Source organism: Opisthorchis viverrini, assembly GCF_000715545.1.
Source record: "Opisthorchis viverrini unplaced genomic scaffold opera_v5_33, whole genome shotgun sequence".
In the NCBI taxonomy this organism is placed as follows: domain Eukaryota; kingdom Metazoa; phylum Platyhelminthes; class Trematoda; order Opisthorchiida; family Opisthorchiidae; genus Opisthorchis; species Opisthorchis viverrini.
This window is the reverse complement of record NW_008751689.1, coordinates 268,679-284,848: the sequence shown is the minus strand read 5'-3', so window position 1 is coordinate 284,848 and position 16,170 is coordinate 268,679. Positions and strand designations below refer to the sequence as shown.

The window sequence follows — 16,170 nt, the reverse complement described above, 5'->3', positions numbered from 1 at the left end:
GCCCTTTGTCTCCTCTTTGAATTTTTAACCATCCATTTACATTGTTGCTTTTTGTGACCCTAACCATTTACTCAACCGCCCAAGGCCACTCATAACCCACAACGGGTTTCCGTTTTGAGTTCAAGCCAACAAGTTCTTACATTTAACTATTCATACCTCGTGCCTAATTGTCCTAGTTTTTTGTTTCCACGACTCCTGGGACTTTTTACGTAATGAGCCTGTCTCGTTGGTTGTAACTCCCCGCCCTTTGTTTTGTTGCCGGTCGCTTATAGGCATTGACGTCTCGATCATGCCCCTGTTAGCATGTTCCCTACAGGTCAGGAAATAAACCTATTATTATAGCTTTGCTCCATACTGGATAGGCGGAAGCACAAATACACCAGTCGGTTCATTGCCTGTGGAAGATGGATTAGCATTATAATGTTTATCCAAGCCAGCACAATACCACCCTTACCCAGGCTGTCTTCATAACTCGTTGTGGTACCCCGACCTGCGCTGTTCTTAAGATTTTTCCTCTGTACTACCTCGAAACACTCACCAGGCTATATCTTATTCCTCCCACTTCCCAGGTTTCCATCATCAACAGCAGCTGCTACACGTCACCATTTCGGTGACCAATCACTCCACCTGCCTAACAATTTCCATCAGCATTGATCCTCCGGTGGACCACAAATACATCAGTTCACCACAGACGTAAGTCCACTTGTTGTCATCTAATTGGTTAAACTGAGGCATACTGTCAAGCCAACAATTACGTCCTTTAGGGACTGTTCAACAACCAAAGAGTATCAGCAAAATGGTGATACGGCCCAGCTGCCAGGTATTTTGCGTAGGTAGTATTATAATATATTCTAGTGTTCTAGAGCAAGAAAGAAGGCTGGAAACCCCATTCTGTTTTTTGGAACGGATCAGTAAGCTTCATTCAGAAAGTGAATGAGGGACCTGAAGAAAGAGGTAACTGACAGTTGTGGGTTAAGGTGAACTGTAGCATACCAACTGGAGATATGGATATCTTTTTCACATTTTCTACGGTAGCAAATCTGAGAAGTTAGGTGAATATACAGGAATTCATGGTCCGAAGCAAGCATGGACAAGCGATTGGAGAAAAGCATGAGGTGCACGGTTGCGTCGCATGCCTGTACAATGAGGTGGCGAGATGGCTTGGCCTAAGGAGAACGGCGGGGATTTGCAATACGTGTTGCGCCAGAGGCGTCACATTACACACAGTTTGTAATCCTCTCTCAACTTGTACGAGACAGGAATCTTTACTCTACTAAAATTTAAGTCTTGAATTCACGGGAGGAGTTCCCGGGATTTATCACAGAACCCAGACAGATGAGGTGGGGCCTTCGGCTGGAGGGCGTGCAGCTGAAGGGAGCGCTGCCATTCGTGCAGATTTTAGCATCGTCGGGACGATTGAGTGTAGTAGGTAGTAGCCTAACGCGAAGTGTAAGTGGATGTTTAGTGGTGGGTAGTGGCCGAAAAGGCTGACCCGGTGGGACAAACGTAGATGAGAAGGGAAGGTGGACGATGAATGGTCGGGCTCCACTGAAACATTAGAGGACAAGTAAAGGAAGTACTTCAACTAAGGACGTCATACTTCCCAGTAGAAAAAGCATTCCATCATGATAGATATAATTACCATGCAGATATTTTAAAACTCTGCGAAATCCACTGATCAGTTGCGCAAAGCTGCGAATGAGGGTCATTCGCGGAGATTATCCTTGCATCAACACTGGGAAATGCATCAAGTTATCCTCGATTATTATAGTGCATGCTAGGCAAGCTTCCCAAATAAATTGTGCTGATCTATGGTGAACAAATTCATCCTACATGCTTAGTCCGATAAGTATATCGCATACAAACGTTGTCCACCAACCACCGGGGTGTAATTTAAATTGGCAATTTCGTGGATGCTATCTCCCATTTGAATAACAATGTGAAACGTTAAAAAAGGGATTGTCTCATAAACTGGTAATCAAATGTGAATCGGCAGTGGTCATTGACCTTGAAGGTTCACTCCCTCAAACGAAATGTTATGACGTAACATATCAATGGAAGGTTCAGCGGATGAGGTTAACTTCTCGTCAACTTCACATCTCCGAAAATCTCGTAGTTTCGGCGACATTAACTTTGGCTCATGATCTTCATGTGGACGTGGTGGCAGGTTTCGCGGGGTAGCTTTTTATTACGTTTTTTTTTGCTTCTCGTTGCACCAGGCGACCCACCAAAGAGCCCAGCTCTAAAATTCCATCGCAGCTACTATGCTGGATGGATTGTTTATGACAGGCTGCACAAGTTGTACTGGGCGACGGCCGAATTATCTTTGTATGTTTAGTAACTCCCGAATGATGACATCCTATCATCTGAAGGACAACCGTCCAATCAGGAGTTTCATTTTTACGACCTTTCCGTCAACCGATGCCCGATATACGACGGGTTGAAAGAATGCGACCCTATGCTGCATCAGAAACTCCGTCATCAGAGGCGTGGCAGTACGTCGTAGAGTGACTTGAGAATGTCCCAATAAACACAAATAGGAGTGGCGAGCTACTTCCGCTACTGGTGGCTGCAGTCGGCCAAAGGTGGTAATTCAAGAAATTTATAGTGCAGCTTTGTCGGCTTTATTCAGAATTTTTCAAAACGTGTTGCAGACTGATGGGGCCAATGGTTGTAGCCTTAAATGAGCTGGAGCATAGTACCGGAAAACTGGTTGTACCCCATAGTGCGTGTTCTCACCACTCAACCCTGGACCATCCGAACCGAATGCGGTATCCAATTAGCAACCTTGCCGTGTTTACGACAATATGCAACATGGTCAGGGGCGGACGAGGTCACTGCAAGGAATAGAAATGTATTAAACGGATAACCTCACTGGGTTTTCAAAACAAATTATCAATTGAGAATTATCAGTCAGTTCAGAGGTGGCCTTCTTATATCGAATTTTACGGTTTCCAGAGGGCTGACCAAAGCACAAGTGAACGAGTTTTCGCCAAAAGTTCGTTGTAACAGTGGAGTGCTTGAGTAGGGAGTACGTGGCACCTGAATTGGCAGGTCTCTGTAAAAAAAACTACAAGCCATGCAAGGGATGGGTCTTTTATGTTCGCTCTGTAATCAGGCTAGATGATCTGCGGACCGAGGGGCGAAAGGAAACACAGAATGCTCCTGACTGACAGACGAGGGCCAGAGTAGCTCACTCCTGCAGGAGAAATGAACTTTATTATTAAAGTGTTGCCCGGGATGAAAGTACTCACAGTCGCTTGTCGGCAAACAGGCCCGCATGTCCACAGGGGATGTTGCTGACCGTTCAGCAATAAGTTATCGTATTCGAAGGGAGGGATAACATGGTCCAAATGTTCCTTTCTTGATATACCAAAAATGGCTCAAGGATAGATGCAGAAAAAAGATCCAAGGATCAGTGAACACCCACATCTTCCGAAAATGTGTCGGGCATTGTACATTAAGGGTGACAATCAATGGTCTGCATAGAACATAAAATGGTGGTCGTTGGCTTGTTCGCTGAGCTGGGCTATTTGATTGCAAACGTTTCATCACCAATCGAGGTGACATCATCAGTGCGCTTTGTGGGGCGTAGTAGTGCGTAGCGGTGGGTTGGTGGTTGTGCACCTCGATTGGTGATGAAACGTTTGCAATCAAATTGCCCAGCTCAGTGAACAAGCCAACGACCACCATCTACGATACCTGAGCTACCAACATTTTCCTCTGTAGAGAACATAGAATTTTCTTCGAACCACGTGCTACGCTTTGAGCAAAGTCAACCCAATCAAGGTACAAAAACAGGGAGAGGATATATGCACCAAGCAATAAACAAATCAAACTATTTTTTATTACAAAAAATGGCATCAATCAAACCCGCAGGTCCTGTGTAAAGTATAACCTATCTAAAATCTGACCTTCCGGAGACCACTGTCCACATATTACCATGTCCACAGGGTGAACAAACTCAAGGTTATTAATTCTTATGAGCCGATAACATGAGTGTCTCTCCTTCACACATCCATGATTCCAAGAATAAATTAAGTAATAAGAAAGCGCCACCTGAGTGTAGTGCACTTATTTTACACTGGTCATCACGGAAATGGACAAACTCGATCAGCGAGTGAGAAGACAAGGATCCAACTAGCGATCCAACTTTGTGCAACGCCCACGTCCAGTATTCTCACAATGGAATTAATTTTTGACAGCTACAACTTGTCCCCGATGGACTAAACCAGACGGGTAAATGAGTTCGGAATACCAAACATTTCAGCCCCATCTAGGCATCCCGGGTCCCAGTGATGCTTGAAAAGTGTTGCACCAGAATTTTTCTGTCAAAAGTAAGATTGCTTCAGCGGACAATGAAATTTGGCGGGCTGCAAAAATATGAGTGTAGATTGGGGCGGTTTTTGGTTAGAGCATATACGTAACAAAATGCAACATTCCGGCGTAAAAGTTCTGTTCCACCAATCACAAAGGTCTTGCAGCGGTCAAGGAGCCCCATGCAATTAAACGAAACAGTTTCACATTTGGTTCCAAAACACAACTTATCATACTTTCCTGGCCTTCAAAAGGTTTTTATGCAATAAAGAATCTAGTTTGCTTATGTGCATCAGGGAAATCAGTGCAAATAACTTTGCAGAACCACCTTTAGCCACCGGATGCTGTGTTTACCGGGGCGCTGCACACCCAGTGCACCAACTGCGTGTTGCTGAGCAGGTCTTTTTTCTTGTTCCGCTAATGAAGTAGATGACGTTGTCGGCTCACGCAAAGCTTCATGAATGTGGCCGTGTACTCATGAAGGGCGTGTGCACCACACCACTGGCGTGGAACATGTCATCTAAAGGGGTCGCCCAGGCGTGCGGATTAGAAACATACCACTAACCACTGTGACTGATGAGTAATTCGGGAACGTGAACGTTATGTTCTACTCAGCCAGTAAATCAACTGGCAATAAGGAGGGAAACAGGGGCCCTTGACTAAAGAGTTACTACAAAACAAAACGATGCATCCAACGTGTGGCTTTACGTTCATCTCTGGGTCCGGTGCCTTCTTGCTATAACTTCATTACATAAAGACCCCACTTAAACTATTGCTCACTAAGCTGCCAAACGGACTAACCATGGCTACTGTTCTAGAAGCCACTGAACGCGACCGTCTGCTGCATGAAGTCATGAGGTTCATTCAAACTGACCGGCCCAGGCAGAGCGTTAAGATAAAGGGTGTATCAGTACGCTAACGGTAAAAAAACGCTGTAGATCGTTAATGGTTTTCTGTTTGCTGAGATTGATTATAGAAGACGCCGTTCGACAACGAGCAATCGGACAATTCCACAACGGCTACCAAGGAATAAGCCAAATGAAATAATTGAGCAGCAGCTACGTTTATTTGCCCGGCATGGATAAGGACCCGGAGGAATATTGCCCCAATTGTCCTCAATGCATTGAAATCGCCAAGGATCCGCCACGATGTAAAAGATGACGGGCCAATGCCTGAGGCACCATGGCGAAGCTACACATGGATTTCAGGGGTCCAATGGGTGGTCCGAACTATCTTATAATTGCAGACGCTTTCACGAAGTAATCATAAGTCTTTCGAGTGCGTGAGGCACCTGCTGAAGCTACTATTGCCACACTGCAGAAACTACCCAGTTGCTTCGAGCAACCACATACAATAGTGACAGACGATGGTGCACAATTCACCTCAGCTCAAACCAATGACTCGTTTGCAACACGCTGGTGCACATCCGATCGCCGCCGTACCACCCTCAATCAATTTATGGATACCTTTGGGCGAGATCCATTGAAACCTCGACGGGAGGGGTCAACAGAGGCTGTGGCAGCTACAACCAGTGTACGACCAGTACGCGGTTATTACAGCTGGTAATGATGATGATGATGATGAAGCCCCCAGGTTGAGCATCTGCAACATATCTAAGTGGAGGCATCAGGGTGCCTCCAGACCGGAACGTAAATGTGCGGAGAACATGTCGCGAAGGTCATCATCGGTCACCACACGATCTGGATAGCAGGCGCGTGAGCGCATCTTACAAAACGCGGTATGTGCCACCAGGAGAGCGAGTGTGAAAATGGTCAAGGCAGTAAGTTCACCATTGGCTGGGTAAGAACAAACAAGCCATCCTAAATATTTATGCACTAGCTCTGTATTTGATGGACAGTACAGCCGTGTATTCGGTCCTGTCATCTTATCATGTAGTCTGGCAGGCCCCATCCAGACGTAACCGATAGGCGTTCTCAGGTTACGACAGAATCCAATCCAGGAAGCTATGTTTATAGGCATTTACAGATTACTGGCCTGTGATACAGAAAGGACACAGTGGGAATACCTACGATTGTACTACCCAGTAGTTCTAAAGACTGCGTAACGGCAGTATCTCGCGTATTGCATAGTTGATGGTGCGCAACCGAGCCTCCCGATATGAAGAGATTGAGTTGCGTGTAAAGGATTCTAGTATTGAGTCATGGAAGAACAGTCCGGTAGCGGGCAGCCATCAAGCGAAGATTTGCAATTTGTAGCTAGGACGTCATCCGAGGAAATGCATTTTAGGACAACATATCCGAGGGAATGACTGTATTTACTCAAGAAGCACAGCCGATGGGAAAATGTACGGCTTGAAAGCAAGATGAACACACCAAAAGGAGGAACAAGAAAACATGTCTTTTAGTGTCACTGGGTGGATGAGTGAAACAGGAGTCACTGACAAACACAATTTTTCACTCTGTGAGAACAAACGTGGGAACTTCAGTACCGACATCAATAGCTTGGAAGTGTGCATCAGAAAGCCTGCAACCACTGAGACCGATTAAAATGCATTGGATGTTGTTGTTGAATCCACACAGAAGAGGCATGAAAATCAAATCTCGGCCTGCGTAGAAGAAACCTACAGTAAGGAAATGAATGAATGTAGAATATAGTGCAACAAACACGCAGGTATTAATGTATAAATGCCAACATAACATTAGTCGCATTTTAAACGGATCCAAGTGGTCTCAAGCTTGTTACTTCGGGATCCGTTTCTGTGACCGACCACCAGCTGGACCGAAGTATATGTGCTCAAAGACAATAAATAAAGTGCCAGTTGTTGCGTTTGAGATTTGTCTACATTTGACCTTTAGGGGCGGCGGCAGATGCCGACTGGTCGGCGCCTGAAAAGAGAGCCGATCTCTTGGAATTTTGAAGCCCACTTTACTGAGACGTCCTAAGTGCGATATAATCAGTTGTTAAAAATCATCCGTTAAGGTAAAAAAAACAGCTAAGGAATAGGCAGGAGAATATGCCGTCAGACTCATCATTATCATCCTCATTGTCACCGACAACACATCAGTGTTCAACGCCGATGCTTCAGTGTCGTAAAAACATGATTTATCTAAAGTCCTTATTGTGAAGAAAGGAATAAAAATGGATGGGGAAAAGACTTAGTGCCAGTCTGCCAGAATCACTCCGAGGCACATACATCTTCATACTGATAGAAACTGACGACAAGAACGTCACTGACATCGATTAGCAGCCATATCATGCAGCGTCTCCAACCATACATAGGGGTAGGGGGAGACCACCCGGACCCAATTCTGAAAGGTGAGCGGCAACGACATCACCCAGACTTTGCGGAATCCCTTTCATACCCGTCAGTCATGTCAAGAGTTGGCAACCTCTCTACTTGCGTCACTCTTATTCGGGCAAAGAAAACAGTACCCTTTCCGACAAACGACGATTCGGCATGCGCAATACATGGCCAGCACACACTAGGTGCTAGACAAAATCTTTGACTGAAGTTCTTTGAACAACCGGACGCTCGGTATGCAATCACCGACACTAGCCTACACGGGCTATGGTTCTGAGACAACGTCTGTCAAGGACCTGGAGACCACTCACTTCAGCAACTTTCAGAGACTACTTCTCACGGATATACAAAAAAGCTGTGCTTTGGCCGGATATCCATGCTCTTTGACATACAGGAATATTCCACCATACTCAAGTAGGTTACTCAAATAGGTTCGTCTGTCACACTAAAAGAGACGTAAAACGTTCCTAAACTTCGAGTGCCTACCCTTGGATTGTGAGTGGCGCGTTCAGTGATTGCATGATATTTGTGGGTGCAAGGCGCATCCCAAAGTACGGATGACTCTGACTTTACCTTCTTCTCTTTGAAGGCAAGGATAAGGTTTTTGTTAGCAGCAATTCGGACACTAGGATTTTGAAGACCTCCCACTGTTTGCCTCATTATCTTGTCGATTCAAAAAAGGATACAAATAACGGAGTGTGCATTCTTGTCAGACACCATTTTGTGTATGGACGTTTTTGAAGAGTTCCGCGTATACTCTCACACACCAGGAAGTCGGAACATACATTCAAGAACCTCCTGGGTCATTTGTGCCTAGCTGCCATGCCATCCAGAAGAAGCATGAGGGTTGGTATACTGCCAGCTTGCCCAAGCCTAGACAGAGGGCGAGATGCAGACGTCGGGTTCGAACTGCAAACCTTCTAGTCAGTAAATTTGTGCTCTAATCACTGAGTCATTTCGTTCCTCTTGGTCACTCTGCTGATCAAGTACGCTAAAATGAACGAACCGACCCAGTGACTCGAATACTGACTCCACGAATTGTAGATCGTTTATGCGCGTACGCTTGTTCTAGCACCTGACGGGGTGTGAAGATTTAGTCAACACAGGCCAAGATTCTACTTGCTGCAATCGAGTCAATGATCCATGGGACACCATAATGCAACGAAGGACAGGTGACTCCAAGAGTCGCGTCACCACTGGAGTCAAGTGTGATACTCCTGTGATTGATAAACTCTCTACGGTCCTCCTTTGAAAATAGGCAGTATTACCTATTCTTCGTAGTTGCCTGTGACAGTCTCCTTCAACCGAATAGAGACAAGTAGATCAGATAAGTGTTGACTGAGGACTTCACTCAGATCCTTAAACAATGCGGGTGGGAGGTTATCCTGGACATGGAGCTCAGTGGATCTTGATAGAATATAAAATTCATAAAATATCTGAGGCCGTAAGGCGTTTCAGGTTCACTGCCAAGTGTTGTTCATCAGCTGCAGGATCGCAATGAGTTGTAGAGGTGGTCACGAGATTCGTTGTTCACACTGCCCGGCCAAGTAGTCGAGACGTCCTTCCTGACTGAAGATGGCCGCACCACTTTGGACCCTGATGACTTCACTCACCTGAAGTTTCTGGAGCTATCGCGCGGATCAACCGGAATAATCTGACGTTCTCTGTTTTTTGGGCCTCTTCCATTTCGTTAGTCTTCCACGTTAGTCTTCCAGGCTTTACGGTCGGCGCACACGTTCACCTTCAGGGAATATCTGATAATCCTTCGGGCCAAATTATGTTCGTGACCGGCGGAAACATTACTCTGAGATGCAAGCGGTGCCACTGTTCTGTCCGAAATCCAGTGCTTGAGCAGACCTCCTAGTGACGTGCCACAGGCGAAACGTCCGGCAATGTGCAAAGATGTGGCCATTTCGGTCTAGTGCGAATTGGCATCTGACGGCGTAGCATTTGAGAGTGCAGAGGATGGTTCTGATAAGCTCGCTTAACTTCGGAATCTGTCAGCCCCACAGTTGCTGGGCGCGGTCCTAGAAAATTTAGAGGGAAGTGACCCCTGACATGCGGCAGTCAGCTGCTGACACGCGCTATCGATAGCGGGTGGCGACATGATCAATTCGGGTCTGTGGCCGGCACCCTATTAGAGGATACCAGGCGACTTTGTTATTTGTGAAGTTAGTGCTGGATAGAAGCAGTTTACGGTTGAAGCAGTCGTTCACCGTTGTCTGTGCTTACCTAATCAATCTACTAATCCCTAATTCCAGTCAACCAAATGCGTTACATCTACCCACTTTCGTACCCGAATTTCCGGGGACAACGACATCTGAACTTTTAACCCACCGAAAAAGGCAATTCAAGGGGTCGTAAAACTTGCTTTGATGGTGTCAGAGTTAGAGTTGCTCGGGGCGTAAGCAGACAAGATAAACAGAGGACGATCAACTTCCCGCTTGAGACTACTTCACGGACGTTGAGAGCCGCAGCGACTCTTGGATCGCCACAGATGCGCAGTCGGACGTGATTGGAGTGATAGGGGAGTTAGCTCAAACGCAGCACTTGAGTATGGAATTATTGTTTCTGCAACGGAGTACATATCAATTTCAAACAAGCCCAGCTTGCTTCAGGATGCGAACACTAAAAGCAGCGTCTAGGCTCCAAAATTTTCGCTTACCCGCTCCGCAGCAAATAGGGCGACAAATTATGTGGTATGAATACTTACTAGTAGGCATTATGACTGTACGTGGGCTATGATACTTAGATGGCGCGCAGATCTAGAGAGAAGGACGATTAGTGTTCCCAATCAAAGCCTTTGACCCAGACATCTGATCACCTTTTTTTAAAAAAAAGGTGCCGCACATGTCCCAGCTCCAGCCTGAGGGACCAGGAGACTGTTGTCAAACTTCTAACAATTGACCAAACATGTGCGAGAGACTGCACGGACAACTCCCTCGTATAGCTCAAAGGGTCACGGGGGCACACAAGTCGCCACAATGTGGTAAGACCCAGTCTCTTCATGTCAACTCGATCAGCCATCACATGGGCAGAGAATTTTAAGAACTCAAAATCAAAGAACGGTGACCTTTAGCCTTTTAATGACAATTTTAAAATTTTTAGAATCAAAAGTAGTGGACGGTCAAGGAATTTGCGAATCAGTTACAACTAATCGAATCTCCGATGTTCAGAGAGCGGATTAGCGAGAATGGAATCATCCACAGTGGGGCAGCTCAGCCACCGATAGATGAGAAATCAGCATCCGTCGCTATAAGAGGTCAATCTTATTCGGTGAACACAACTAAACAGCCGTCGACACAAGAGGTTGCTGGAAAGGATGACTGCAGCTAACTTGGCTTCTTTTCCAACACACTGAAGCAATCACGTTTTCCTTAGGAACATGACTAAATGGCGAATTTGTCTCTGAACGCAATGCAACCAAAACGCGTTTGGCTAACAACATTTCTTATTACACCACGTAGGTTTTGGAAAAATGCACTGAGTGCTATTGCACACTTGGATGCATATAAAAAACGTAAAGAAAGGCTTCACATCTATAGACATCTGGGTGAACTGCCCTTATTAAGGCGTTTGCCGCAACTACCAAATGAGCGAAAACCTACCACAGATGAAGTGACACTTTCAGACGTCGTTGTCGCGGCATTTCCCTCGACTGGAGGTGGCGCAAAGCTCATGTGGACTGAACGGCCACGAAATTGATGAAACTGACGCATTGCACGTTCGGCAAAATCCCGTGTGCAAAATGTCACCTCAAGGACGGGTTGGTCAGCAGACGAGTAGTTGTGTTTTACAACTTGTTGGGTGTACAAATAATTTAGCTGTAACGAGGAAGAAAACAGGTGACTAATGCTAACGCAAGCTCACGGGAAAGTGCAGGTAGACCATCATATCTAAAAAAGATGGCCAAAAACGAGTTACAGTAGATGGACCACTCTCAATCACGAAAAAACGGTACTCCGATGTCGGGATTCAGTCCCTGTAGGATTCTTCGCAAACGGTAAGGGACCTTTTAAGCAATACATATAAACCGACAAAACTCGAACAGAACATTTGAGAGTGGGAAAATTCCCTGGAATCCACAACGAAGATATTTTAGGCTGTTTCACAATTCACTTATAAGTTAGGTACGCATATGCAAATGAGGATCGATTTCGTGAGGTTAAACCCACAGGCGTTAGAGCTTAGACTAACCGAGCAACAAAAACAGACTTGTTAACTTAAGGGGCACGTGACAAGCACTGATCAAGTGACACGTGGACTTGTCTCCCGCTACGCTGGCTGGGTGGAGCCACCACGTTGTCACCACATCGACCGGTGTGATTGTACGTGTTCCGCCTGGACAGGAAAGCACATAATTTCACAATGATCGACTCACTCTCTTTTCATAGCGATTCTATAAACGGCTTCATGTGAGGAAGTTACTGGCTGATAGGAAGCGATTAAGAAAATGCAGTCAGAAGAAACAAGACGACTGGACTAGATTATTGCTGGGCGTGGCTGAAATCAAAGCCACTTTGGCCTAAGCTCTCTTCGGAGGATGCGTTACGAAAATGCAGAAGAGGTGGCTCCAGTTTATTCATAAAGGCTCCGTCTTTGGGGGTCATTGTAATTAAGAGATGAATAGTAAGACAATGAAATCCAAGCCGGAAGTTTATAAAGTGGGTTGTCTTAACACATTTAACTAGCGAAGGGGGGTAAGATCCAAGCTGACTCTACTGATCACCAAACACAATGGGTTTGTCATATTCCTACACACGACCCCTTTTGCACTTGGAGTTCCAGATTCGCCAGTCCAAGTTTTCTTACAGATTTTTCAGTTCTTCATTACGCTCCTCCAGGAATGCAAACCGACTCCATAAATAATTGGTTCGGTGAAAGGACTGTTAAGGGTTCGGTGACAGTGAGAATGGACGGCAATCCGAGTGTAATAAACTTTCGTAAACGAGGGATTCAGCCGAGTCCCCTGATAAAACCTAATAAGCGTGTAAATGGACGCATCTTGTGAATTTCGTACAATTTGGGTTCGAATATGAGGTTGATGGAACTTGATGTGCTTCAAAATGGACGAAACAGTTCGTGGGACATCGAGGAGTTTTCAGCAGACTTGTAAGTAGTGTACCACCACAAAACTTACTATTACCTTTAAAAAGTTAGGCGAAAAATTAACCTACAGAAATAATGCAAACTACGGGTTGCCTTGAACACACGAATTATCCAGGTAATATTGTGGTCCGAATTCACTATTTGACGGGCTAGTTGGACGAGACAAATTCAGGGCCTGCGACAAGTTAGTCTCGGAAACGACCACTTACCGAGATGCGCTAACTACCCTTTGGTTAATAGGAATTTAAACCCAGATCTGATCTGCCTTGTTGATAACACCCATGTCATCTACGAGCTGGCTAAGTGGAGCAGGATACATGTTAGAATCTGGTTTCACGTCACTTGGGTGCCAAGTGAACAAGTGCGACTTCTAGCTTATTCCGACATTGACTTCAGGTCAACTGAGAAACAGCAGAATACCAGATTGTGTCCTGAGCTATGACCCTCATGAGCGCACATTTAGTGCTGGGCATTTAATTTGGGGAAACCTGCTTGAGAAAGTCCATGCCACCGTGCTCAAATTGGTAAAAAAACCACCAGCTCAGAAAGAAGATGAGGACCATGAGCCTAAAGAGGTTAACATGAGTTCCAAACGTGATACGGAAAGTCAAAATCTAGTGGTGTTGCTCAAAAGACGAAATCTCAAATGAAAATTGTCAAATGGGCCAGCCCGATCATAATGAGAAAGTTGTAGCAACAATCAACGCTATTTACTGCGTGAAGACAACTAAATTCGGTTCGTTTCAAAAAATTTGGTCACAACAAACTGAGCAACGCAGACAGATTTCAGAAACGAACAAAGAATATGCGAGCACATCTGATCCTGAAGCTTCACTGTCAACATTAATTTTGGTGCCATGGCGACGATGGGAAAACGGGTCCAATTGATTTACTGCATGTGCTCTTCAAAGAGAGGCCGATAGACAAAAACTCGAAAACCATAAAGGAGTACAAAAGTCGCGTTTTTGACATGATCCTGTAAGGCTGAATTAATCTACACTGGAAAGAAGCAGAGTAATTGCAGCTATGCCATTAGAGACCATTCTCAAATCCTGAAGGGAGGGAGCCTGCAACGCGTCGTAGAGAGCTGATTAGTCGAATTTGAAGAGGACATTACATACTGATAGAAGTATTGCGCGTAACTATACGAATGATAGCCGGTTGGGAATAAGAAGATATCTTGTTGGAAGAACGCCTTAACGTCCGTCACACTCCTCACGCTGTAGCTACTGAGATTAAAATCACGGGTTTGGAGACACATTCAAAATGAAGTGGGGAACGGACGGTCATATGTACGGGGCCTTATGACTATTATTCTGTCCGCCGAGCTGGACAAGTTACCAACCGAGGTGATATCACCAGTGCGTACCAGTTTGGTGGTGTATCGGTGTATGGGCCTACATACATCGATACATTTCGGTAGTAAGTGTACCCTTATGATTGTTCCGGATAAGGATACCGCTATAGTCAAGTAAAGACACCGTTCGGCTGCAGATCCCCTTCGGTGCCTAGCTGCCATGCCATCCGGAGGAAGCACGAGGGCTGGGATACTGCCAGGTTGCTCAATTCCAGAGAGAAGTCGAAATACAGAGGTCGGGTTCGAACCACGGACTTCCTAGTCAGCAAATTCGTGCTGTAACAGCTGGGCCATCTAGCCGCCAAAGGAAATCGCTCAGATGCAACGCCCCTTCGGTACTTAGTAGCCATTACCCTAATCACCGAGCCGCCTCGCCCAAGTAATAATCTGGCCACCACATGTATCAGACCAAAATAGACCATTTGTGTTCCTTACATCATGCCTACTTCAGACCACAAAAGAGTGAACAGGAGCAGTGGCGACAGTGAGAAGTGGACTTGACGAAGAAAACCTAGGCTTGCTGTACATTACACTGGATCGACTCTCACTACTGCACCAAACAAATCCCAGCGCAACGGATGATCATCAGGTTGCGAATGTCATTAAACCTTTGGTGCCAAAGGGGAAGGTTAAATGTCATTTTCCGTGAAAAACTAAGCTAATGTTCACTTTTAGTCAAACCATATATGTTAAAGTGGCGTTACTGGACGGGATATGCGCGTATTTATCAAGTATAACAACTGATGTTGTAAGCAAGGTTAGCGTCAGAGGGGGAGAAAAACTATGTAGACTGTGTTGAAACTCAAACCAAGGAGGGTATCGCAGACTGCAAACTGAAACTGGCCAAAAATTGTGTCAAGGTCAGATTTCTGAAAATAATCCCAGAAAAGCTAGGTGCCGATTGGACGCTCAAGCAGTCAGTCAATTCAGCAACAGTCGACGATGAGTTTCACTCAAAGCCGACCGGATGGTCAAGATTCAAGGTTAAAAGTGCGTTTCAAATACTGCGATACTCCCTGTAGTTTTTGCACTCACTTGTTCGCAATAAGGCTGTTGTGTTCCATGTTAGGGAGCCTTTTCCGACACTAAGGCACCGGAGTGTTTGTAGGTGTTTATAACAGACTGTTAGAGCTCAGTACACAGAAACATCCCCGAGGACTAACGAGGGTAAATGGTAAACGATTCCAAGCCGGTTGGCGAACAAGGCGAGTCATTGTTGACTAATATGTGAGTGTGCCTATCCTTTCATCAACTGGACATCGCCTAGTGAACGTATTAGTAGCCATTGGCAATCGATAAACTACTCTCCATCAGAAGAGAACTCCGAGAACTACTGTAATTATCCTGTACCTCAAAACAACATTAATTGAGCGGCAGTCACGTTTCGACTCACAACAGCAGAAGAAACAACTGAATGTGCTCCCTGGGAGATACATAACAAAAACAAGCCAGTCGTTGCCACTGAACGGGTAGCGTTCCACTTTTCTGAACATCGAAATACGACCGGGAGTTTTGCTGGATGAATCCAAGGTTCGGAACATGATGGGTAACTCTAGAAACAGGTCGCTTTCGTGGACTTTGACAAAAAATTCTGCAACCAGCTGCCACGCATTCAATGTACTGGGACCGCGGTTACTAAGGGTTTCGACGGTGCCCTTGGATGTGTGTGAAACACATACGATAGCACTTGGTGTCGGATGAACGCACGGAATAGGCCTCAAAGTCGACCTTGTACTGCTACAGCCCAGGATAACTCTTGGAATAACTGTTGACAAAAAACTTTCCGATCAAGACACTTCTGTTGCAGCATCCAAATAGTGTCACGATCTGTGCCGGCAAAGTCACAAAACTCTAATACATGATGACCGATTCGTGCTCCCATGGATGCACTCTTTGAGTAGGGCTCATTACAACTCTACGTTTGGGGAGTTCACTTTCTTTTTAACGCTGTCTTTCAAAGCAGAGTAAAACATACCGCCGAAAAATTTATTACCCAGTAATCCGACGGCAGTACTCGTGGATTTCTCTTTGAGTTAGAAGGTGAACAACTGGGCTACCGCACAACAGGTTATGCGGATGATGTTGAGGACGGAAGCACGAACCGTATGCCTAATTTCAATGGGTT

The 16,170-nt window shown here is 45.5% G+C and overlaps 1 protein-coding gene across 1 annotated transcript in view; it reads right to left on the bottom strand.

Annotated features, from left to right (window-relative positions):
- Positions 1-6,571: 6,571 nt before the first annotated feature.
- T265_02607 (hypothetical protein) overlaps positions 6,572-16,170 on the bottom strand; it is a gene marked incomplete at both ends in the record, with an annotated part of 45,825 nt that continues 36,226 nt past the window's right edge. The window contains 2 exons of the mRNA XM_009166905.1: positions 6,572-6,898; positions 11,188-11,403. Coding sequence (XP_009165169.1) covers positions 6,872-6,898; positions 11,188-11,403 — 243 coding nt within the window. The remainder of the gene's footprint in view (positions 6,899-11,187; positions 11,404-16,170) is intronic.